A 25,875-nucleotide genomic window follows, 5' to 3' on the forward strand; every position below is an offset into this window, starting at 1 on the left:
TTTTATGCTGGAATTATGACTTCGGTTCTATTTTTACCCTTTATTGGAGTACAGGGCAACATAAGTTTTGGAGTTTTAAATGAATAAACATGGTGATAAAAGTGTTGAAAACAAGTAGGGCCTGAATTTGGAGAGTAAATGCTTTTCCAATTTTGAGGGTAGAAGAAACCAGGTGCAAGATCATCTCCAAAGGAGAAAGAAACACACTCAGTGAGCCACCAAAAGGTGTGGCTTCCACTCACTTAAGGGCAAGCAGTGCAGTCCAGGTTAAACATCCATGATCTTTGTCTCAGCAAATCAGAGTCTCCAATTGTTCAAAGTTACTGTAGGTTCAAGAGAGAAAGCAACTCCAGACTGACTTATTAATCGATCTGGATGACTATGTGGTGTCCCCCATTCCTGAAGTGGCAAAACTCTTCAGAGTGACTGTTGGAGCAGGGAACCTTTCATGTGTTCCCAGTTGTTATACAGTGCATAGACACTGGTGAGTGTCAGTCCTGCCAGGCCACCACGTGCTATTCCTCGAAGACCACCTGAGGAGAGAAGGAAAACAAATGAAAGAACCTTATATATCATGACCTAGCATTAAAGGGCAGAAAAATGTAATAAAAATGGGACAAAAGTGCTATGAAATACAGATATTGCTAAGAAACTTACTTTACCCCAAGCAGGAGGAAAGTTTTAAACCATTATTAAATCAGGAGATAACTTCCCAAATAACATAATACATATTTTTGTATTTTAAAATTGGTGACTTCTTTGTACTTATCATGACTTGTACCTAAGATCCTCAAGATTGACAATGTGAGAGCTGCGTGGAGTGACACATGCCAGTAATACCAGCACTCAGGAGGCAGGGGCAGGAGGATTGCTGTTTGAGGCCAGCCTGGTCTACAGAGTGAGTCCAGGACAGCCGAGGCTACACAGAGAGACCTTGTCTCGAAAAACAAACAAAGATTGATACTGTGGTTTCCCCAAATCCAACCTGTAACCATAGTAATTATGGTTAAAATATTGACATTCAAACAGATTGGTCATTCCATGCTTGTTGGAAGAGTTTAGACTCTCACTAGCAATGTCAATGGATTTAAGGCTGTAACGAAGTGAACATTCTATGTGGAAACATTACTGTCAGCATTGAGGCTCTGGACAGGTCCTTCAAATGTTGGCGGTCTCAAGCAGCAACGGGGATAAAGGCAGCCAAGCCTTTGAGCCAGCACTGAGGAGACACTAGCACGGCCCCGCCCCCTTTGCACTATCATGTCAGTCTCACACAACCGAGGAAGCACTACCTGGCATAAACAGACAAGTTGAAAACGAATTCAGGATTATTAGACTTGGAACTATTTGTACTTGTCAACTAAACACGTTTTCATGTGGAAAAATAATCTGAAATGTTTGAAAAGAGCCCCCAAGTCTATTAAGTGACCCAGAAATTTAAAATAGAAACTGGTCCAATAATTCATGATTATAATTGTTTACTAACTTTCACATAGTAGAGAAAGAAAAGTAAGAAACTCCACCAGGATGGGGTTTCCCAAAGAAACTCGCGGGGCTGAGGGTACTGCCTTGCAGCTTGACAAATAAATTGGCACCACAAGTTTCAGGGAATTTACAGAGTTGTCTGAATCATGCTTTAAAAAGGCAAAGGTAGCTGAGTGCATTGGCGCACCCCTGTAATGTCAGCACTAGGGGAAGAGACAGACAGATCTGAGTTCGAAGCCAGCCTGCTCTACAAAAGTAAGTCCAGGACAGCCAAGGCTACACAGTAACTCTGACTCTGAAAAACCAATCAACCAAACAAAAGACAAAGGTAAGGGGCCCAGGAAGATGGCTCAAGGATTCAGGCACCTGCCTTGAGCTTGATTTTTTTTTCAGAGCTCACATGGTGGAAGGAGCAAACCAACTCCTGAAAACTGTTTTCTGACCTCAACATGTGCCTTGGTTAAAAAAAAAAGAAAAGAAAAAGAAAAGGACAACTGTGTGCTGAGTGTGTAGCAAAGAGGCTGTTTTGAGAGTCTGAGCTTGATGCCAGTCAGCTCTATCATTTCTATTCAGTCTTCTACTACAGCACCACACCTAACCCGTTTCTGCAACGAGTGGCTACCAGATGGCGGCAGCTGATAGAGGGCTGCTCCCCTCTAGAGTCTCTAGGCCGAAGCCTTCTGAGAGCTGGCCTACTTAGGTTCTTAGGCTTCCACTGTGAAATGCCATAATTATCTCTCTCAGAAACTGCAGACACCTCAAGCAGCTGTGAAATATGTGGGAGAGGGATTAAAAACATTAAGACACACACACACACACACACACACACACACACACACATATAAATGGAGCAGGCTGGAAAGATGACTTATCAGTTAAGAAAAGGTCATAATTGTTTTTTCAGAGGACCTGGGTTCAATTCCCAGCACCTACAAGGTGGTGGCTCACAATCTTCTCAGGCACCAGGCACATACATGGCACATACACCCACATGCAGGCACAAGATCCATAGACATAAATAATAAAATCTTTAAATAAATGGGGGCATTTCTAAGTGCCTAGTTCTGCCATCTTGATCTGATTAGTTTAATAAAGATCAATCTTGTGACTCTGAGTAGTAACTCAAAGAAAAGTGGTAGAGCTGGTCATGAACTTTAATTACAACAAAGTCATATGATGAAAATAAACAAAAATGAAGGGATCTACAAGATAAAAATTAGTTATTAGCCCTCAACTGGATATAATGAACGCTCTTTCAAGCAGGCAACCAAAATATCATCCCTGTAAGCCCTACTGAGAACCAAGACAAAACAAAGGGAAGGCTAAGGCGCTCCTGGCAGTTCGTAGAGAAATGAACAGAGGGCAGGTAATAGACAGTAACTACAGCATTGACCAAACATTTAATTTCATCACAATTGCCTCTCAACCACAGCCCTAGGGCCTTGTGGATCCAAAAGGCTGCCTAGTCACTCAGCGCTGAGGTGTAACCACATGGACAGCCAGCCACTGGTCTGGGAGGAACTGCTACAAATCGTTTCTGCCAAACGACCCTGTGCTCTAAGAACATGGTTTCTGTTTAGCCTTTGTGCAAGAAATTCCAAACTATTTCTCAGATTTCAAGTAACAATCTACCCTGTGACGTTAGTATATGTATTAGGGATTACAAAACTTCAATAGGGGCAGCTGGGGAGATGGCTCAGTGGATAAGAGTACTGACTGCTCTTCCAAAGGACCTGGGTTCAATTCCCAGCACCCACATGACAGCTCACAACTGTCTGGAATTCCAAGATCTGACATGCAGACCGAAAAACAAAACCAAACCCCCAAACCAAACCAAACAACCTTCAATGGGACCTATAATTGCTATCATCTGGATAGCAATACACATTAAGTGTGTCTTAAAAAAAAAAAGTCTCCAGAAAGCATTCATTTACAAACCAATCACATTTATTCTTTAAAGGTAGAGAAAAAAACCCAAAAAACTATCTTTAGGAAGGCAGCAAACACAGGCAGCATGTATGACCCACACATCGGATTCTAGCTTAAGAGCGGTCTTTTATCATACACGTCAGCCAAGTTCTCAGTTTTTTCTTCTTTTCTTTTTCCTTTTTCAAGACACTGGGAACTCACTATTGTAGACCAGGTGGGCCTTAAATTGGCAGCCTATGCCTCCCAAATGCTGGGGCTAAAACCATACACTACCACATCCAGTTCCCTAAGTTCTAATTTTGTACACTTTCATTCTGGTTTTACCAACTGGCTCAAAAACAAAACAAAACAACAACAACAAAAAAACAAAACCAAAACAACAACAAAACAAAAACAACCCCCCCCCCAACAACAACAATGAAAAACTAAGAGCCAGCCAGGTGCAGTGGCACTGGCCTATAATACCAAGCACTCAGGGAGGCAGAAGCAAGTGGATGTCTGAGTTCGAGGTCAGCCTGGTCTACAGAGTGAGTCCAGGACAGCCAAAGCTACACAGAGAAACCCTGTCTCAAAAAACCCAAAACAAAACAACGAAAACTCAGGGCCTCCTGATTTAGATCTCTTAAAACTCAGCAACCATCTCGCTAAGAACAGGACATTGGTCAGCAAATACACTTGCTAACAGAGTAAATAGGGCCAATGTTCCATCCACACGAAGTAAAGCAAACGTCAGATGTGTTTGTTTTACTTCCTATCTTCTGGTTGCTTACACAGTTCTTCTAAAGAGACAGGCTGAGTATTACATTTCCAAGCATGGGAAACAGGGTCAGGATACTTAAGTGCCTTGTTTCTGGATATAGAATCTGGTTAATAGCAGAACCAATTCATTAAAACGTCAATTTGGAATAGAGAATAGTAAAATTTCTTTAAAAGATCCAGACAGTAAACATTTTAGGCTCTGAAGGTCAAAGGCCATTGTATAGGTACTTTCACCTCCACTTAAAATGTTATTATTTTTCAAAAAATAAAAATTTTAGCTGTCAGTAGTACTATGGCTCCTGCTTTAGAGGGAAAAATTAATTACAATAATTTTCAGGCTTTGGGAAGTTTTTGTTTAAAACTATTTTAAAAACTGTGGTAAAGGATGCCGGGGGTATAGTTTAGCTGGCAGAGTGCCAAGCAGCAGCCATCAGTGAAGCCATGGCTCCATATCCAGTTCAGCATGCAGCTGGTATGGCGGTGCATCCCTAGAATCCCAGCATTCCAGTAGTTGAGGAAGACCGCTGCTTAAAGCCATCCTTGGCCACAGAGGAAGTTTGGGGCCAGCCAGGTCTACAGGAGATCTTGCCTTTACTTCCCTCCCTTAAAAAATGATGCAGCGGGTAAGGGCTTTGCTCAGTGGTAAAGTCCATGCCTAGCACAAATGCCAGCGATAACCTGTGGAACATGTGTGGAACATGCAGCTCAAGGATGAGAAATATACTTGCATGTTCTTTTTTTAAAACAGGAAGTCTATTTCTATTATTTTATTGTTGTGTATGCACATGCACACACTCAGTACAGTATTCTACCCCGTGTAGGTACCCTCAGAGGCCAGAGGTATCAGGTCCCCAGAGAGCTAGAATTACAGGTAGCTGTAAGACACCCCATGTTGGTGTTAGGAATTGAATTGAGGCTGCAACAGTGTTCTTAACTGCTGAGCCATTTTCCTAGCTAGCCCTATATCTTGTTATTCAACAATACATCTGGAAAAATTTTCGTCTTGCAAACTGAAACTATTAAACAGTAACTCCTTGTTCCTGTCCCTTTACTGTTTTATCTTAATGACGTTGACTAGTCTATATACCTCACATAAGTAGTCTCCCAGTATTTATTTGTCTGGGATTGTCTTACCATACTCAGTGCTCTGTCTGTATGTCAGCCTTGCCTTGCCTTGTAAAGGCTTAATAAAATAGTTCATTGTGTGTATCCATTCACCAATTAATAGATACCTGGGTTCCTTTTATCTTTGGGAATTATGAATAAATGTTATAAACATGGGTATACTAAACAACATTCAAACACAAATCAGGGCTGGTAGATGTGCTTGCTTCCAAGCCTGACAACTGGAGACTAATTCTTAGGACTCAAATGACAGAAAGAGAAAACAAACTTCCTAAAATCATTTTCTGACCTCTAAGTGCTCAGGCACGAATGCAGATGTGTAAACACACAGGGAGAAAATGACAGGGAGAACTCACAAATCAAAGCCCCAAGGTCTGGATCAAAATTGTCTGGGTAAAGACTAACAAAGTCTACTGGGACACAGAAAAGGAATATTCACTGAGCAATATATTCTGTTATAAATAAGACCTTACTATAACTTCTTTCATTAAGATGTATCATAATCCTTAATTAAAAACTGTCCTTACTCCCTGTGTGTACGCGGGCCATGGCTTGTGTGGAGGTCAGAGGGCACCTTGTAGGAGTTGTTCTCCTTCAGCACGTACATCCCAGAGATTGAGTTCAGGCCACCGGGGTTAGCAGTAAAGTGCCTTTACCCATTCCGCGATGTTGCGTCATAATCTTTAAAGTAGTTAATTATCACATCCAAATTCAGTAGATGAATTCACTATTAATGCATTTTTGGTTTAAAAAGCTTAATTAACCATATATATCCTACATTTATGCCTCTGAAAGGTACCTATGTTTGACTACTTTATTGTGCATTATGCATTATTCTAGGTTCTAGCAGTTCATCCATTCCAAATAGCAGTTTTACTTTTATATACAGACATGTTAAGCTTCAAAAGAACTATAACATATACTTTTTCCTGAGACATGTAAGAATAAGAGCAGTTTTCTATATTGAAAATGGACTATACTTGCACTTTTATTTTTTATAAAGTGTACATATACAAAAATGGAGCTCCCAGGGGACCTAGGACATAGCTCAGTTGGTACAGCAGTTGCCCAGAATGTATGAATGCTGGAGTTCTAGCCTTAGCACCCCATAAACTGGGTATAGTAGCACAAGACTCTACTCCAAGCCTTTAATCCCAGCATTACACCAATGCCTGGGTCTCCAGTGTTGGAATCACGTGCATGAAACACCATACTAGGCTTTAAATTTAAACACAAGAGCCTTCATACAAAATGCAGACCAATGCTACTATGCATGATGCAAATAGCTGGAAGTGAGGAGTTGCCCCTCGCACAGGGGAGGGTTGTGGGAACTCTAACCTACTGCCATCTAGTCCTCATTGCAAACAAGGGAGGGCACCATGCTAGTTCCTGTTTGCTGGTAGCCTAGAGCCTAAAAATGTACTGAATCTGCTTCTTTAAGACAATAACATTCTGTCAAGTGACGCTGCCAATTCTGAAACTAAGCAACTGCAATTGTGGCACAGCTGACCCACAATAGCAACACTGTTCGTAAGGAAGCCACTCCAATAACAGCAAACTAGTTCCTTTTCTTAATTTCTGATTTAAAGCAGAACTCAAGAGGATAGACAAACCAGAGACAAACTTGGTGTGGCCGAGCAGGACATAACTCCAACTTCTACATTGAAGGATTTGGAAGAGTTTGGACACTTAGTGTAGTGTGTAAGCTATTACAGAGTCCCCGAGGAAGGAAAAACTGGAGCTGAGCATGGTGGTAACCCTAACGAGCACCTGAGAGTCAGAGGCTAGAGGGGCCAAGGAGGTGAAGAGGCTATCTTTAGATACAGAGCTAGTAGGGGTCCAGCCTTGGCTACATGAGACCATGTTTTTTTTTTCGTTTTTTAAAAGGGAATTTTATCATTTTAATTCAGTTCAATGTTTATGTATTTTTTCCCCCAAAGAATGTGAGTTCGAGTCCACTTGAACGCATTCAATTAGGATTGTGCTCTACCATAATAAGAACAGCTGCAGTTTTGCTAACAACAAGCAAGCATCTTAGAGTGGGCGAATACCATGTATTTAGGAAATAAGGCCAAAGTAGCCAACAGAGTAATCCCTTTTTCTCTGCTAATGTCTTCTGTTAGTCTTAGCTTTCCACAACAATGTCAGTTTATAGTAAGTAATGTTAGTAAAAGGGATATTCAAAGTTAGCATTTCAAATTTAGCAAGTACCATCAGTGTTACAATTAGTTAATGGTTCTCTTTGCAAAAGTCAAAACTGAATGTCAAATGCACATTCCAAAGGACCTCTTGATTACCCTTTCTACTACTGCCATTTTAAATATAATTTTTTTTTCTTTTCCCCCAGCACATAAACTGGGAATTGAACCTACAGCACTGGAAATTGAACTTACAGTTTCATTAATGATAGGCAAGCATTCTACCCCGATCTTAACTTTACTTTTTAAAGGGGCGTCTCAATAATTATTGTCCAGGCTGGCCTTGAACTTGTAATCCTATTTCATTATCCTTAGATAGTAGTTGAGTAAAAAATGTATTAGTGTCATAAGCTCAGTTTCAAATTAAGTAAAATTTCACAAAACAGATGTAATATCTAAAAGGCCCCAATGTTGACAATGTTTCAATAAAGTAACTGAGGTCACACGCAGTAGGAAAGGAGGCAGGGCTTCAGAGAACTCAACGGCAATACAAATATGAGAAGTTGCTCAATCTTACTACCAGTTGGGGGAAGACAAAGGAGATACAAGACACTACATTTGGCTTCAAGGTCTCAGCAGTCAGGAAGGGGTTGTGGGCAGTCCTCACAAGTTGGAAGCCAGCCTGATCCACAGAGTGAGGCATTATTTCAAAAATTAAATCAAACCATAACAACAATAAAAACTAGCTTCCATCAATTGGCATGCATGTCCAAGCACTGTAGGGCTGGAGACATGGCTCAGTGATTAAGAACACTCTCATTCCTAGCACCTACACCAGGCTGCCAACAACCTCCTGTAACTTCAGCTTCGGGGGTTCCAACACCTCTGTCCTTCATGTGCGCATGCTCACATGAAGGCACCAGCACATGTAATTAAAAATAATAAAGTTGAAAGAATAGGGTAGATGATACTTCAAACTGATAATGATACAGTCTTCAAAGGTCACTTTGCAATACTTACCATCATTTTTAATACACAGATTTTTGTGCTTAAGGAATCTGGCTTTCAGTAATTTACTCTGTGGCACAAAAGTTTATATGCTACAGTATTTAAGGGAGGTCTCAAGAATGCCATATATAAACAAAGACCAGCAGATGAGAATTTATAAAAACACATTTGGAAAAAGCATTATAAGGAAAATAAACATAAAAAATAAAGACTCTTAAATGAGAAGTAAAAGCCAATGGAAAGAACGATCTACTCTGGAGCGTTCAGTGGATGAAGGGACCAAATCACACAGAAGAGCGAGCCAGTGGAAAGGCCAGGAAGTAACTGGACTTTTGATTAAGTCTTATTTTCTAAATGGTATTCTCATTGAATCATAAACTTGAATATGCCTATTGAGAATTAAGTGTTTACCTTTCTCCTAAGTAGTCTATAACAGATATTACATTAAGATTTGTAAAAATTGAAGGTACTCCAGCCAGCTCAAGCATGGCGAACATGGCCAGCATTGCCCTTCTCCCCAATTCCCTCTGTCTTGCTAATAAAACCCATTAGATTACATTCATAAAAATAGCCACCAAGGCCTATTCCCTTATTTGGCCACTTCCTCCTCCTGAGGCTGACTACCAAGGTCCAGCTATTGAAATATCTAAGTGCAGCAATAAGAAGCCTCCTTTGGCTCACCTAATTAACATGCCCAATTAAAACTAAGCCCCTCATCCTTTCACCTCTATAAACTACTTTTTGCTCATCTGCCATGCCTGTCTCCTCTCTATTGAGAGGCAGTCCTTTGCCTTCCAGGACAAATAGCCATTCCCCCTTTCCCTTTGCCCTCACTCTCTATTTCCTGTCTGTGTCTCTTACTCGATACCCCTGTCCCTCTGAGGCAAATAAATCTTTGTGCTGAGATCATAGTCTTGGGGGTCTGAGTTGATAGTTCTCTTTTCAAAAAATTTCACAAGATCTAGACAGAGTTCTACGACAACCCACATCACTATATAAAAGCAATGCCTACAGAAAAGTTGTCCAAATGACTAAGAATCACTGGGAGACATAAAACAAAAGAAAACATCACTTTACAAAAGGGATGCAGAGGCCAGAAGAGGGCACTGCATCCCCTTGGACTGGAGTTGGAGATGTGAGTTACCTTGGGGGTGCTGAGATTCAAACCCAGGTCCTTTGGAAGAAAAGCCAAGTACTCTTAACTGCTGAACCATCTCTCCAGCCCACTTCTAGCAATTCTTTATTCAAATATCTTTGATGACTTTTAACCTAAAATTAAACTTCTCACTACGGCTTCCTATGTTTCAAAACGAAAACTCTTCCAGATTTGTGCCCCACGCCTTTCTCATGGTATCAGATGACTAGTTAGACTTGATATTCAGTCCACTGTTCAGCCCAGCTCAACCACTCTCCATTCCCTTTTCTAAAATTTCCTTTCTCCATCCTAGAGGCAATGTGGTTATGGACATTAAAAAAAAAAAAAAAGATAACGGGACTTTTGAGTTGGACTAGGATGTGTTTGGCCTGGGTCACAAAAGGTATAGCAGTTTTGTAAAGATAGCTTATCTTGCCTTGTTTGTGAAGAAAGGTCCTGTGATTTTACTCCCTTCAGGTTTGTAAATGAGATGACTTACAATGAAGACATTTCACCGTCTGATAGAGGAACAGATTCACAAATGAAGGCATAAACAAAAGAGAATGTTTTTATTCACACCTCTGAAGAGGAGGAGATTCTGAAGCATGGCGTAACATAGACAGGCCTTGAAGAAATGCTTGCAAATGCTACGCCAGCTACAGAAGGACAAATACTGTTTTGTTCCACTTGTATGAGGCAGCAAAGGCAGCGAGAGTGGGACTGCCAGGAGCTGGGGACAAATACAGCTGGAGACAGTGTGGCTCATGCCTGTAGTCTCAGTACTCAGGACGGTGAGGCAGGATCGTGAGTTCAAGGTCTACAGCATGAAACTCTGGTGTCTGTCTGTCTCTCTCTGTGTCAGTTCCTCTGAATATTACAAATATATTACAGATAAAAACCATGTTTCACGTCTCCACTCAGAACTGCTTACCTGTACATTTATACAACATTCCTGTCATGGTTCCAGCTGCTATTGTGTTGAGGTCATCTTCTGCACCCCGTGTTTTCTCGATGATAACACCAAATGCACTATAGAGCAAAGCTAAAGCAGGAACAAAGATCAGTGATGAAAGTTGGGACAGCAAGCACACCCAAACACAGACAGAACCATCTCTGGAGCACTGTTATTTTCTATTAAGGAAAAATCTAGCAATAGACAACATGTCCACCACTGCGGCACTGCAGTGATCCAGAAAGGGACTTTCAGGATACAGAACACCATGGCCACATAAAAGGTAGGTGAGCACATAGTAGGTGATAGTAGCACACACCTTTAATCTCAGCACTATGGAGGCACAAGTCTCTGTGAGTTCCAGGATAGAAAGGACTAACAGAGGAACTCTGTGGGAAGACCTAAATTCACTGCTAATAAACTAGGTACATGCGTACAATAGCATAAATCTGACTGGTTATGCTAAGGAGGGGATCTCAAAAATGCAGAATAAATGTTATTACTAGAACATATTACTGCAGAGTCCAAGAAAAAAAAAATCAAATGTCTACTTATGCTACCTGTACCGTTTTTAAAAAACATCTATATTTCTACTACAGTAAACCAATATAGCCAAGGGTGACAAACATTTTAAATCTCAGCACTCACGAGGCAGAGAAAGGCAGATCTTTGTTAGGACAACCTAGTCTACATGGCAAGATCCAGTCCATGAAGGGCTATAAAGAAAAAGGTCCTGAAACCTTCTTTCCAAAACAACAAAAACCCACACACAGTATCAATAAAAGAATTTGAGGTTTGACTTTCACTTGTTACAAAACCCTTTAGTGTTACAGAACCTTCAGCCAAATCCTTAAATGGGCAGAGGCAGGAGGATATCTGTTAAGTTCCAGGCCATTGCGGTTAACACAGCAAGTTGCAGGTCAGTCAAAACTAAAGGGAGACCCTGGCTCACAACAACAGCAACAACAACAAGCATAGCTACACTTACCTTTCCAACATCCATCAAGCTCAGGCTCACACTATGTCTGTTGTAGAACTTCTATACTTTTATGACAGCTAGTGTTTCTACTAGACATAGTTAACTGAAAATGATCATGTACAAATTATTGTGACCCCCTCATGTAGCACTACAATGGAAAAACATGGTAACCACCTGAGTGACCATCTAGTCCACTCTGCCTAGGACTGTAGGCTTAGGTTTGTAAGCAATTAACAAAAGACCAGAGAAGCATGGCTTGTGTGTGTAGGGGACTGTTTCAAGGTTGTAGACATAAGCAGAACATCAAAGCTGCCATTTGTCACAATACAGAATGGAAATTTGGCTTTCTGTATGTCTTTTTGAGTTTGTCTCCATTTTCCCTTACTCAATCTGCTACAAGTAGAAAGAGAACCATAAGTTCAGCTTGTCTATAAATTATGAAACCTCAGATGGTAAGGTACATATGCTCCAAGTGGTTATAAATCCCTAGCAATCAAAAGAACAAACTATTCATGAACAGTATGTGATGAAAGCACCGGGTTCTGACTAAGCACCATTAAAGCACCCCTTGTCTATAACTGAATGCTTTCCTTATCTACAAAAGACTTATTGCAACCCTGTCATTTAGGTTCAGGAAATCGACAGATGAACTGACTACTCAACAGGCTATTAGGAAAACAAAGCAAAAGGTCAGCCCTCAGCTGTCACGTCTCACTACAGGACTTTGAACCTTTCTTAATGCCTAGAGCCCTAAGCCTCGGACATCATTTAGTTTAAAACAGGATTTTACATGGCATATTAATAGGACAAGTAAGGCAGCATTTACAAGTCTTTTCACAGATGATAGCTACAATACTTACCAGAATGGGTTTAAATGTGAACTGTTTAGCTTAGATTCAGAATCTTGGTTGACAAATTGTTCATCATAACTTCACATTCTTTCTTTGCACAAATGACTTACCAGTTGGGAAGGTGGCCCAGTGAAGGAATGTTTGCTTAGCATGCCTGGAGCCCTAGGCTTGTTTCCTAATGCACACATGTAATTTCAGAACTTGGAAAGTTGGACCAGGAGGATCAGAATTCCAAGTTTCTCCTCAACCACACAACAAGTTTGAGGCCAGATGGGGCTACAGAGAGCATGTCTCAAAACAAAAGATTCATGGAACCAGAGTTATACTCACCCAGAGAGCCCAGAGTGTTAGCCCAAAGCGCCCCTTGCCTGGTCACCATATTCAAAACCCTATCAGGAAAGAATGAGAAAAAAAAGTCTTTAGGATCACTGTTTCTCTAGCAACTTTCTAAGTCATAATAGTAGCTATTTCAAACACCTACACTCGAGCCTCAGTGTTCTTAGAACTTTAAGGTACACTTTAATACCACCCAGATTTTTAATAAATATGGCTGTTACTTCATATAAGTGAGGGTTATGATAAAATTTTCCAACACTGTGGGCAATGACTGAATAAAAGTTCTTTAGTAAAGATAAAAAATAATTCAAGACAGATTAATGACACAAAGGCCTTGAAGAACAGCCTAGAATGTATTTTACAGACTGATCTGTGTAAACCAATGTCACCGTAACTGTGGCAAAGCAGTTTGATTTTTTTTTTTTTTTTTTTTGAGAAAGGAAGTATATTTTCAGACCATTAAGTAGAAACTATGGGAAAGACCTAGGAGTAGAAAGGAACCCCTTTGCTACTAGAGCCCACAGAGAAGGCACTGTCTGCTTCCACACTATAACTAAGCAGTCAGAGAGAATGCTTAGCACACTCTCAAGGAAGCAAAGTTCCATCTTACACCAGAGCCACAGGCCACCAGAACAGTGACACAGCAACCAGGTGAAGATCACATGTTACTCTCCCAGCAGTGTAACACCATCACAGGAATGTGTCTGGGATGGTTGACTACTACTGGAAATAACAAAATACAATTGCAAGCAGTAAGAACTCAAAGATCCATAGCAAAAAAAAATGTGTCTGTTTTTAAAATGTTGTTTAAAAACCTAGTAATAGCTATGGAGAAATGTATTTTCTAATTAGTTGTTAAATATTTACTAACACATACATTTAGCACATTGATTTTTAAATCTATAACACACTTTAAAACTTGTTATAATTTTCATTATTATATTGCTGGTTCAACTAAAAATTGGTAAAACTCTTTGGGACACAATCAAGCAGCACACTTTCATTTTGTGAATGGTAACTGAACCCTTTCCACACCTTTCCACAAATCTGCAAGGCAGAAAAGTAGAGAAAGTAGGATTATGAAGCTATACAGTGTGTTTGGCTATAAATTCTACTTTTTTCCCATTAATAAATGCTGCTTTCCACCAGGCTTGGCAGCACATGCCTGTGATCCCACAGATGCGAGGTAGAGGCAGGTAGATATCTGTGAGTTCAAGGCCATCCTGGTCTACAACGTGAATCCAGGACAGCCAAGGCTAAACAGAGTAACCCTGTCTCCAAAAAACCAAAAACAAGCAAATAAATAAATACGCTGCTTTCCAATATGGAAAGATGAGAAAGATTATATTGCTATTGCTTTAAAAAATGAAGTATAGTATCTTTTCTAAGAGACTTCCTACTTCTAAATTCATATTTAATATTGGTTGGGGATTTGCTTCAAAATACTACAAGAGAAGAAACTGGGTATGACCGGCAATGGCTGATGGCTGCTGGAGAAGAATTAGGGTTCACAGGTATTTATTACACTAGTTTAGCTTCTCATGCTACAGAATTAATCGTAGTGCAGGAATTCATGCAGTAACAGGAACAGGAAAAAAACTGGCAAGCTTCTAAGCACTCCTTAGTCTAATTCCAGCATGTCTGCTGCCACCTTTTGGCAAAACAATACACTCACAATTCAGAGCTTAGCGAGCTCACTCAGTACCAGCGGCTGAGCGGACAGATGCCTCAATGAATAAGGCAGACAGCTCCTCAGAGATGCCTTAGGGCTGACCTTTGGCCTTCATATGCACCCACCCCCACACATGTGTACACCTGCACACATGTACACCTACACGCGCGCACGCACGCACACGCGCGCGCGCGCGCGCGCGCGCACACACACACACACACACACACACACACACACACCGGATCTTGGAGTTCTAGAAGCAGTAAGACTTTCTGTCACTCCCCATTTAATTGAAACACGTCAGCAAGAAGCATAATAAATAAGTATAACTCTCATCACCAAGTACTCTCTCATACAGGTCCCTGAAGAATCAGAATTCCCTATTAGCAACTCAACAATTTAGTAAGTATGCCATGTAAGTAAGTATGAAGAACAGAACAGGTGTAAGCCAAGAAATCAGGCCAGTAATACCAGCTGAATGAAAACACCAACTCACTCAAAATTCACGCCAGTAACCTGGTTCCATATGGTGTGGAAAGACAACCGAACCCAACCCATACCCAACCTAACCCCCGCTCCCCCCAAAAGACGGGAGGGACAATGTTAATTATTTAAACATTTTTACTAATATAGGATGGTAATCACCAAAAACCAAAGCTGAGTTTAATATGTAAGCATCATTTCATCAGAAGATTTCATAGACTTACTGTACATTTCTTGGTTTGGACCAGGCCATGCTCTGGGTTTCCTTCAATCCTAGACGAAGACCGTTCATTGCCCCAAACGCTGCCCCTGAATCATAACAATTCACACACACAAAGCAGCTTTATGTTAAATATATTTCTGGTTTGCTTTTTTTAATATAATAAAAAAAATGTGATGCATGCTTTAAAAATTGAAAATAATAGTCTAGGCAATACCTCCCCCCTTTTGCTTTTTTTGAGACAGGGTTTCTCTATGTAGCCTTGGCTGTCCTGGACTCACTTTGTAGACCAGTCTGGCCTCGAACTCAAGTGATTCACCTGCCTCTGCTGGGATTAAAAGCGTGTGCCACTGGTATTTTTCACTTTAAGCACCATTAACTACTTGGATTTAAGGACATTAAAAAAAAAAAATAATAATAATAATAATAATAATACTGCCCACCTGTCATGCAACATCCTCCAATGGTAAAGAAAGCCAGTTCAAATCGGCCTCGGGTCTTATTAGCTCCAGTTGGCAAAATAAACTCATCAGTATCCTAAGGAGCAAAAAGGAAAAGCAAGGTGAATGTTCCCCGAAGACACAGTACTTAGACAGCTGTAACTTTTTTCCTATTTTAATTTATGAGACAGGGTCTCATTAGGTAGTCTAAGCTGGCCTAGAATTCACAATTATCCTGCCTCAGTCTCCCAAGAGATTCAGGATTAGAGTCTTCAACTTTTCAAAGTTGTTTTTAAACAAGAAAACAATCTAATGCAAACTCAGCTATCATACTCAAGTAAAAGAATATTACCTGCAATAATAGTCAGCCCATAAATCAAAAGTGATGTCATGGCTATTCTTGGTGTCAGCTTGACTGCATGTGGAACTAACTAAGACCCCAGGGGCTGGCTACCCCTATGAGGGATCTGTCTGTCTGTCTGTCTGCCTGCCTGTCTGTCTTTCTCCTTTTCCTCCTTCATTAAATCATTTGAAGTGGGAAAGCCACTTTTAACCTAGATTTTAGAGGTGAGAAGATTCACCTTTAATCTGGGCCACACCTTCTAGGTGTTGAGTTGCTAATAGGAAACATAAGGGACACAGAAGAAAGAAACTTACTCTCCTTAACCAGTCCATTCTTTCACTGGCATTAGAGCATTCTTTGCTATCCTGGCATATACTGAAGACCAGCTAAGACACCCAGCCTTGTGGACTGAACAACTCCTGGATTCTGGTACTTTCTATTGGTAGACAGCCATTGCTGGATTAGCTAGACCGCTGCCTGTAAGCCATTCTCATAAATTCCCTTTATAGATGCATGTCCATTCTATAAATTCTGTTCCTCTAGAGAAGCTTGACTAATAAGAAGTGACATGAAGTTAACACACTGAATTCTTTGGAGTGATTCTCATTCAGAACTTTACTCCATATATTCTTTAACAGTGTAAACCTGACAGGGTTGTAATGTGCTTTAATGATAACTTTAAGCAACAGTAAAATTATTTAGAAACAATGGCCCCAAAGAAAGAAATACTCAAAACTGTAAGATGAACTAGTTGACTATTCGTCTGGAAGGAAATAAAAAACATCTTAGATTATACAAGTATTAATTACCCCTTTACCTCTTCTCTCTTTTATAGACAGGACCTCAAGTAGTCATCGAGTTGCTATGTAGCTGGAGGGGGGCGACCTTGAACTCTTCTTGATTGTCCTGCCTCTACGCCCCCAACCCTGAGATTTATTTACATGTATGAGTGCTTTGTCTACATGTACGTATGTGAAGCACATGCATGCCTGGTGGTCAAGGACGTCAGAAGACAGTTTTGATTTCCCTGAGACGGGAGTTAAGGATGGTTGTGAGATGTGTGGGTGCTGGGAGCAGGACCCAAATCCTCTGCAATAGCAGTCAGCACTCTAACTGCTAAGCCATCTCTCCAGTACCTAAAAAACCCTAACAGTTCTAGGAAGCAAATACTGAAACCAATATACTTTTATGAAGAATATTTTCATTTTTACCAAGCCTCTTGTAGTGATTTTAATGAAAATCACCCCATAAGCAGATAGATTTACATGCTTGGCCTCTAGTTGAACTGTTTGGAAGGATTAGGAGGTGTAGCCTTGTTGGAAGAGATTCATAGCTGGGGTTGGCTTTGAGGGTTCAAAAAGTTCATATCGGACCCAATGCCTTTCTCTGTGCCTGCAGATTATGAATCAGGATGTAAAACCCTCAGCTTCGTCTCCAATACTGTGCCTCTATGCTTCCTGCCATGATAATAAACTGAAAATCCCTCTGAAACTGTAGGAAAGTTTCCAATTAAATGCACAGGCAGACACGGTGCTGGAGAAGTAGCTAAGAGTTCTACATCCAGATTGGAAGGCAGCAGGAAGAGAAAAGTCACACTAGGTCTGGTTTGAGCACTTGAGACCTCAAAGCCTGCCCCAGTGACAAACCTCCTCCAACAAGGCCACACCTCCTAATAGTGTCACTCCCTATGAGCCTATGGGGACATTTTCATTCAAACCACCACATTCCATTCCCTGACCCCCAGAAGCTTATCATAATACAAAATGTATTTAGTCCCACTTTAGAAGTCCTTATAGCCTATAAGTCTCAATATTGCTTAAAAGTTCAAAATCCAAAGTCTGAGATTCAAAATGAAAAAGCAGATCACATATTTTCAATATACCATAAAACAAAATTCACATTACAATTCCAAAAAAGGAACACAGTGAGGAAAATTCTGGACTAAATGAAGATAAAAACTGGCTGAGCAAATTTCAAATTCTACATCTCCATGTCTGATGTAAAAAATGCTCTTCAGATCTCCAACTCCTTTCAGCTTTGTTGACTGTAACACACGTCTCTCTCTTGGGCTGGCTCTCCATTCCTAGTCAGCAGCTCTCCTGGAATCTTCGAGGCAATCTAGGCTTCACCTTCACAGCTTCACTAGGCCTCTACGCAAACACCCGCTGACATATGGCATGCCTGGCCTCAGCAGCTTCCTTTAGTCAAGGGAGAGTCCATAACCCCTTCCTTCTATCCTTTCTGCTGCTGCTGGGGCTGGACATGGCCCCTCATTCAATTACACCTTCACCAGCTTTATTACACCTTCACCAGCTTTCTGTTTTTGATAGTTTTTTTCACTGCCTAAACTTGACTATCCTGGAGCTTCCTCTGTAGACCAGGATGGCCTTGAACTCAGTGGTCCACTTGCCTCTGTCTCCCGAGTGCTGGGATTAAAGGCGTGCACCACTACAGGGGCTCTAAACTTTTCAATTCCTTTTCACAAATTGGAAACATCTATGTGTGGGATCTTGCCCTGAGGTCACCACTCTCTTTATTCAATTTAACATCAGGATTTTCTTTAATCTGTTTATCTCCACGAACACAAGACTTAGCTCCATTCCAGCATCCTGGTGGCCCTTCTCAAATTGCACATTTTGTAACTTTCTTTGCTTCTTTTCATTATAAATCTGCATAAGTAGGGCTGGAGAGATGGTTCAGAGTTTAAGAGCACTGACTGCACTTCCAAAGTTCCCAGAGTTCAATTCCCACGAACCACATGGTGGCTCATAGCCATCTATAATGTGATCTGACATCCTCTTCTGGCCTGCAGGTGCACATGCAGGCAGAGCACTGTATATATGATAAATAAATCTCTTTTAAAAATCTGCAAAAGCACGGTCACTAATAATCAAGCAATAGTCAATACTAGGTTTTCTAGAAACTTCCTCTGCCAAAGCTGTTGCATAACTCTTCAACCTAGCTTTGGGCAGACTTTTTGGACAATGGCAGAAAGTAATTACATTATTTGCTAAAATAGCACAAGAACAGCCTCTAGGAGCTGGACCTCCACTATTTAAATTACCCTCAGCATTACTGTCTCCCATGCTCCTACTAGCATGGTGTATTAAACCATGCTTAAAGTAGTGCACTGTTTTCCTAGCCCAAAGTCCTAAGGTCCACATTCCTCCAAACAAATTCCAGCATATAAGACAACTTTTTAACCCCCCAAAATTCGGTGCCAAAGTCAGAGGTTGTCTTATACGCTGGGTATTTACCTGTAGCTTGCCTCCCCTGGCTTCATAGTCCAGTGCATACAGTGGGAGGGGCAGCAGCTGATTCCCCTGCTCTGCCCAAGGGAGTCTGAAGCAGGGAGGGGAAAGCTGCACACATCTTCCTGTACCTTGAGGGGACCGTGAGCATGGATGGCTCTCCAGCAGAACCCGCCTATGCGACTCAGGAGGGCTGTGTCTTCTGGTTGAGTGTGGAGCATGCCTTAAAGGGGCAGTGTAGGCTGGCACTGACTGCCAGCATTTAACAAAGCGCCTGGCTGTCTGTGCCCTGCCTGCAAACAGACACATGCCCGAGTCTGCTACACAGGGTGTGTGTTAGAAGAGGGGTAGTTTTATTTGGCAGGTATATTCCAAACTATATTTTAACTGGAAAAGTTGGGGGTCATCTTATATGCCCAGTCGTCTTACACACTGGAAAATGTGGTACATGTTCAGGCCTATCACAGCATAGCAACTAATGTCTTAGGTTTTATTGCTGTGAAGAGACACCATGGCTGAGACATTCAAGTGGGGCTGGCTTACAGTTCAGAGGTTTAGTCCTTTCTTACCACGACAGGAAGCATAGCAGACACGGTGCTAGAGAGGGAGCTCAGAGTTCTACATCTGGTTTGGCAGGCAGCAGGAGGAAAGCGCACTGGGTCTGGCTTGAACATTTGAGACCTCAAAGCCCACCCCTAGTGACACACTTCTTCCAAGAAGGCCGTATCTCCTAATAGTGTCACTCCTTACGGGGCCATTTTCTTTCAAACTACCACATAGTCTCATTACAAAAAAATGGTCTGGTAGACAATGAAAAAAAAACAAACAAACAAACAAAAAACAAAAAAACACAACAGTTTTGTATATCAGAGAGGCTTCCTGACTTTTCAACTAATGACCTAATTTTAAATTACTCTTAACCTCTTGATTTTAGAAATGCTCTACTTACCAGAAAAGGCAAATAATTACCCTTTAATTCAGAAATAGGTAACTAATTAAAAACTGGAAGTAAAACAGACAGGCAGGAGCACCAGCTCACTCTTCAGCAGTATCAACCATAGTAAACACCACACAGGTTGGAGACAAGTGTACAGCAATTCATACACAAGCAAGGTTGGCAAACTGCGTACAAGGGAGATCTTGAGATGTTCTTGAGCTTGTACTGATGGCATTCGAGGACACAATGGTACTAAAACACTATTAAACACAAGCATTGTAACTACAGAAGAGAAATGAAACTTAGGAGACATTGTACTTGAAATAGTTACAAGGCTGAGGTTGTGTGAAACCTTTATAATTTAAAGCTGATGGCACTATGTTGAAAAAACTAAATTTTGTTTTAACATCAGGTATTCCTGGGATTCAGGAAGATTTGTTACTTAAGGTAAATTTAACAAACCATCTCAATGTGAATCAAAGAGTGAAAACAAAAAGTTAACCAGTAAGAGAAACGACAAATAAGGCCTCATATAAAGATGGGCATTATTAAGCCGGGCGTGGTGGCACACGTCTTTAATCCCAGCACTTGGGAGGCAGAGGCAGGCGGATCGCTGTGAGTTCGAGGCCAGCCTGGTCTACAAAGTGAGTCCAGGATGGCCAAGGCTACACAGAGAAACCCTGTCTCGAAAAACAAAAACAAAAACAAAAAAGATGGGTATTACTTAAGTGTCTATACTCTTCAAGTGGGATTTGTATCTAAGAGTAAAACTACAAGGCCATAACTATTTCTCATACTGTCAGACAATGCCAGACCTTTCCAAAGCAGTTCTTTTTTTTTTTCTTTCCCCTTTTTCTCTTTTCTTTCTTTCCTGGGTCAGGACAATTCTCAAGAATCTAAAGCCCAACCCAGTGTGGTGGTACACATCATTAATCCCAGCACTTGGAGTCAGAAGCAGGAAGATCTCTATGAGTTCAAAGGCCAGCCTGATCTACAGTGAACTCAAGGATAGCCAGATACACACAGTGAGACCTGGCTAGAGAAAACTCCACCTCTCCTCCCCCAAGGAAATCTCAAGCTCAACACTCTCAAATTACAGTGCAGCCAAGGATAGCCTGAGTCCTTCTGAGTGCTAGGACTATAGGTGTGCACCACCATGCCTGGCTTAGCATCCGTATCATGTGATATTTCTACTAGTTTACTGGCTAGTAGACCAATGCAGTATCTGTTCTTTGTTTATGTGAACTGGTATCTCCTTTGTGCTTCTAGTTAATTAATATTATTGGACAGTTGTATGATTTCATGAAGACATGTCTATTCAGACCCAATGCAATTTTTTAACTGACTTTTTCCTCTTAAAGGTAAAAAGGTTAAATCATTAAGTGTTTTTTCCTCCGGTTTTCAGGCTATCCTGTCTTTCTTTTCCTTTTCTTTTGTTTTTGAGACAAGGTACATCTACGTAGCCCTGGAATTACAGGCTTGTGTTGACACGCCTGGTTAGCTCGTGTTTCTTTGGTTTTTCAAGACAGGGTTTCTCTGTGTAGCCTTGGCTGCCCTGGACTCACTCTGTAAACCAGGCTGGTCTCAAACTCACAGCGACCCACCTGCCTCTGCCTCCGGAGTGCTGGGATTAAAGGCCTGCACCACCATGCCTGGCTTTCTTGTCTTAAGCACATACAGAAAAAAGTTAAATTCTGACTAAATTCAACTGTCGATTTTTCCTTTTATTACTTATAGTTTTAGGGGCAGATCTACGATCTTGTTTTCTAATTTAATCACAACTGCTGATACCTATGGTTTATTCTAAGAGGCTTATCTACTTTACCTGTCTGATCTGAGTTAACACTGCATAAGGTGTGAAATTGGGGTCCAATTTAACTCTTTTGCATATTCATTCTAGTTGTCTTAATTGCCTTGGCTCCCTTGTTGAAAAAACTGACCATAACTAAAGCAAGGGTTTATTTCTGATCTCAATTCTATTGCACTATTCCATAACATGTCTCAGTAACTATGCTGATAAATCATCTGATTAATTTTCTTTTCAAAATCATCACTTCTTTGTGTTTTGAAGTATCATATGAATTTGGGATCTAATCACCACTTCCAACTCCCTGTTCCCAATACCCTTAGGATTTTGATAGGAACCACACTGGATCTGCAGGTCAATTTGGAGAGGACTGTCACTTTACCAAGGTTAAACTTTCCAAAACAATGGAATACCTTTCCATTATTTAATTCTTTTTTGTTTTTTTGAGACAGGGTCATTAACAGCTCTGGCTGCCCTTGAACTGTTTATGTTAACTGTAAAAAAAAAAAAAAATCCCCAATTTTATTTTAGGCTTTTTGAGACAGGGTGTCTCTGTGTAACAGCTCTGGCTATCCTGGAACTCGCTCTTTAGTCCAGGTTGACCTGGAACTCAGGGAGATCCACCTGCCTCTGCCTCCCAAGTGTTGGATTAAAGTCGTGCACCACCACCACCACTGCCCAGCCCCAACTTTATTTTTAGAGCGTTCACCTCTACTATAAAGAAACAAGACTAATTTATGCCTTTAGATCTTACATTCTACAACTCTGCTAAATTCATTTCCTCTTAATGGGTGTGGGAAGGAGTGTAAGCTTTGTTACAGGTGAAAGCAGTCTTGGTGGGCTTTACCCTTGTACACACCATGGATACTCCCTGAGATTAACCTTGAGATACACTGGGTGGAGCCATCCTGGGTCTGGAATTCAGGAAGAGGACCTGGGGACTCCACCTAGACAAATGGGTTTGCTTGTTTTTCTTCAATTATTGTAGTTAAAAGTATAACATCATTTGCAAACAGTTTTAATTCTTTTTCAGGCTAAATAACCTTTCTTTCTTTCTAGATAGGGTTTCTTTGTATTGCCCTGGTTGTCTTGAAACTAAACCAGGCTGGCTTCCAACTCAGAGATCTGTCTCTGCCTCCCAGTGCTGGGATTAAAGGTGTGGGCCACCACTTTCTCTTCCCCTTTCTAAGACAGAGCCTCAGTATACAGCTTCAAAACTCAGAGCTCTGCCTGCCTCTCAAATACTGAACTTAAAGGCACAGACTACCAAGCTTCATTCTTTTGCTATGCTGGCTAGACAATTCTGAGAAGAAGGTGGAAATGTTTTTATTGCTCCTGATCTTGAGGAGTGTACTCAGTCTTTTATTGTTAAATATGACATTAGCCATGGATATTCTGTAAACGTCATTTAATAGCTTGAGGAATTCTATTAAGAGTTAACCAAATACTTTTTTTCTCCATCTATTGAGGTAATCATATGGCTTCTAGCTTTTATTGCTTTGTTATATATGGGAATGCTATAGAATCTTTTTTTAATCTTTAGATGTTAAGTCAGCTTCATTTCCTTGAAACATCCCAACAGTGATCTTTCAAAATTTTCCCATTAGTTCAGGACCTTGATACTATAAACCAAGCTTTAAAAGCAAAGGTTACCTTTACCGTGATTCTTTTTACTATACTTTGTGACTTTAAAACACAAAGCACATCTTAGAAGAAACAATGGTTCCAAGAAGCAGTGCAAGCCAAACCCATGGGGTTTGTGTAGAGCAAAGAGCTAACGGAGACCAGATCAGTCTCTCCAGGAGTACTTCACGGCTCACATCAGCACTAAGCACTTGAACTTGGTAGTACAGTAAGGCACCAAACCAAACTAGTCAAGAGTCTATCTTACCTGAACCAGATAGCGTGGATCCACATTTAAATAAGGAGACAGGGGGTTCATTCCAGTTACTAGACAGGAAAAAAAAACAAAAAACAAACCAGTTACGTTGCAACAAAATTCCTTAACGAATTCCATACAGGATTGACTCTGCTGTTACATGTCTTGAAACTCCATAATGTCAATTTTCTTTAGGAGCTAGGGCTTGCACTGATGCTCTATATTTTTATAAGAGATTGGCACTACAGGTCAAATCATTAAACTCCCAAAAATTAGCTTAGGCTAGTTATTACTGCTTTGGTTTATTATATATATATTATATATTTTACATTTATTTATTTACTTATGAGTTTGTGTGTCTGTGTGTGTGCTAGTGTGCATATGGAGGTCCCACTGGAGTCCCTTCCATCTACCAGTCTCATTTTAGGGATCCAACAAAGGTCAGCAGGCTTGGCAGAGCGTGTTCGTACTCACTAACTCTCCCAGACCATGAATAGAAGCAGTTTCTTCAACTAGCGTAACAAGTAAGCAAATTGCCAAGAGTACTCAGTCTCTCAGGGAGAATAGTATTTGGGCTGGGTCCCTGATTGTGAAAAAGTAAATCAAAGTAGTTCCTTCAAATTTGTTGCTAAATTCAGGTCACAGCTCAAATGTCAACTCCCAAATTGTTTTCCCTGATCTGTGTTCCAATAGCCTTCACCCCAACCACATCTCAGGATCCTGTTTTATTTCCTTCGTGACATCTATCACTAGCTGCAATGATTTTCTGTCATTTGGCTCACCTCAGTAGTATGTATACAACATAAAAACAATAATTACTTTGTCACAGTAAGTTGTGCCCTTAATTCTATGCAACCGGGAAACCCTAAAACACGCACAAACTGTGTTCTGGACTCAGTTTTGACAGGAGACAATTAGGGCCATCAAAGGGCTTTTTTATGTTTCCAAGTATAAAGGTTTTAGGAAAATACCACAAGGATTAGGAAGAAGAAACACTGTTTTAGCTAGGGCTACTCACCATCAACTCCCACTATCTTTAGGCCCAAGGTCTACTTATCCGACCCAGGATCCATATAAGCACCAAACCTTAAAAGCCTGAAATATGCATTTATGTGACTGAGGGCCAACAGGCAGGATATTCATGCCTCCGTATCTTTGAATTTGCTTATTTCTCTTTCAAAAATTGTTTGGCTTTTTTCTTGCTTATAAATCTCTGAAACAGCTCACTTCCCAGCTCCTTCTGGTTTCCTGGACTGTCTCAAATAAAAAGTTCTTAGCTAACCGATATTTAGAATTTAGAGGTATTAAAAGACGGTGTGAAAAAAAAAAAAATCAACTACCGGCTTGTTATTTGGGATATATTCATTTCCAGAACTAGGGTCTCTTAATCCAGGGTCAAGCACACAGGAAAGCATGTGAGAGAAAAGAAGGGATGGGGTGCTAAAGGAAGACATTTTGTTTTTTCCTGAAAGTAGGTCAATGAAAAACTTCCAGGGGCCGGGCGTGGTGGGGCTAGTCTTTAACACCAGCACTCTGGGAGGCAGAGGCTGGCTGATCTCTGTGAGTTTCAGGCCAGCCTGATCTACAAAGGGAGTCCAGGACAGGGCTCTGTTACACAGACCAACAAACAAACGAATAAAAGCTTCCCGGGGATTTACGGGCCCTCCCCCCCCTCAAGTTCATTCAGTCATGAAAACCCATCACCGGCGGTGAACCTTGTGAACCGGAGCAGAAAAGGGGACAGGGGACGCTATAAATTTCTAGTTGTCCCAGGAAGCAGTCAGAAAGGGTAGGAAGCGAGGCTCAATACTCACGCGGGACGCCGGCCAAATCAGCGTGCGAATAACCCGCTCCTCCCGCTCCGAAGAAGCCAGCTAACCCGCCGGTGGTTTTGTTGCCACTTCCTCCGCCACCCTCCATGACGTCGCAGCAAACTGCGGTGGGCTTCCCACCGCCACCTCAGGCCGGGATCGTGTGCTCGGCCGTGGTTCGCCCCCAACGACCAGCAACAGCGGGAAGACCCGCGTTGCTACTGCCACCTTCACACGCTGACCTTCCGGGCGCCGGCTCCCGTTAAGCACCACACTTCCGCTTTGCGGCTGCGTACGGCCCGGAAGTCGGAAGCGCGGGACGGCTGCTTTCCGGT

At 41.2% G+C, this 25,875-nt stretch overlaps 1 protein-coding gene and 1 non-coding gene across 2 annotated transcripts; both read right to left on the minus strand.

The window, feature by feature from the left end:
- Positions 1 to 25,801, minus strand: Timm23b (translocase of inner mitochondrial membrane 23 homolog B). The gene is made up of 7 exons (XM_051141780.1): positions 25,544 to 25,801; positions 23,742 to 23,800; positions 15,516 to 15,609; positions 15,077 to 15,161; positions 12,692 to 12,750; positions 10,511 to 10,621; positions 1 to 533 (listed from the first exon to the last, which is right to left on the minus strand). The coding sequence occupies exons 1-7, from the start codon at positions 25,647 to 25,649 to the stop codon at positions 418 to 420; spliced, it is 630 nt and encodes a 209-aa protein (XP_050997737.1). The 5' UTR covers positions 25,650 to 25,801; the 3' UTR covers positions 1 to 417.
- On the minus strand, positions 13,229 to 13,425 carry LOC127187252 (small nucleolar RNA SNORA74). The gene has a single exon (XR_007830415.1). It is a non-coding gene; the product is annotated as a small nucleolar RNA SNORA74 (small nucleolar RNA).
- Positions 25,802 to 25,875: the final 74 nt, after the last annotated feature.

Source organism: Acomys russatus, chromosome 3 (assembly GCF_903995435.1).
Source record: "Acomys russatus chromosome 3, mAcoRus1.1, whole genome shotgun sequence".
In the NCBI taxonomy this organism is placed as follows: Eukaryota; Metazoa; Chordata; class Mammalia; order Rodentia; family Muridae; genus Acomys; species Acomys russatus.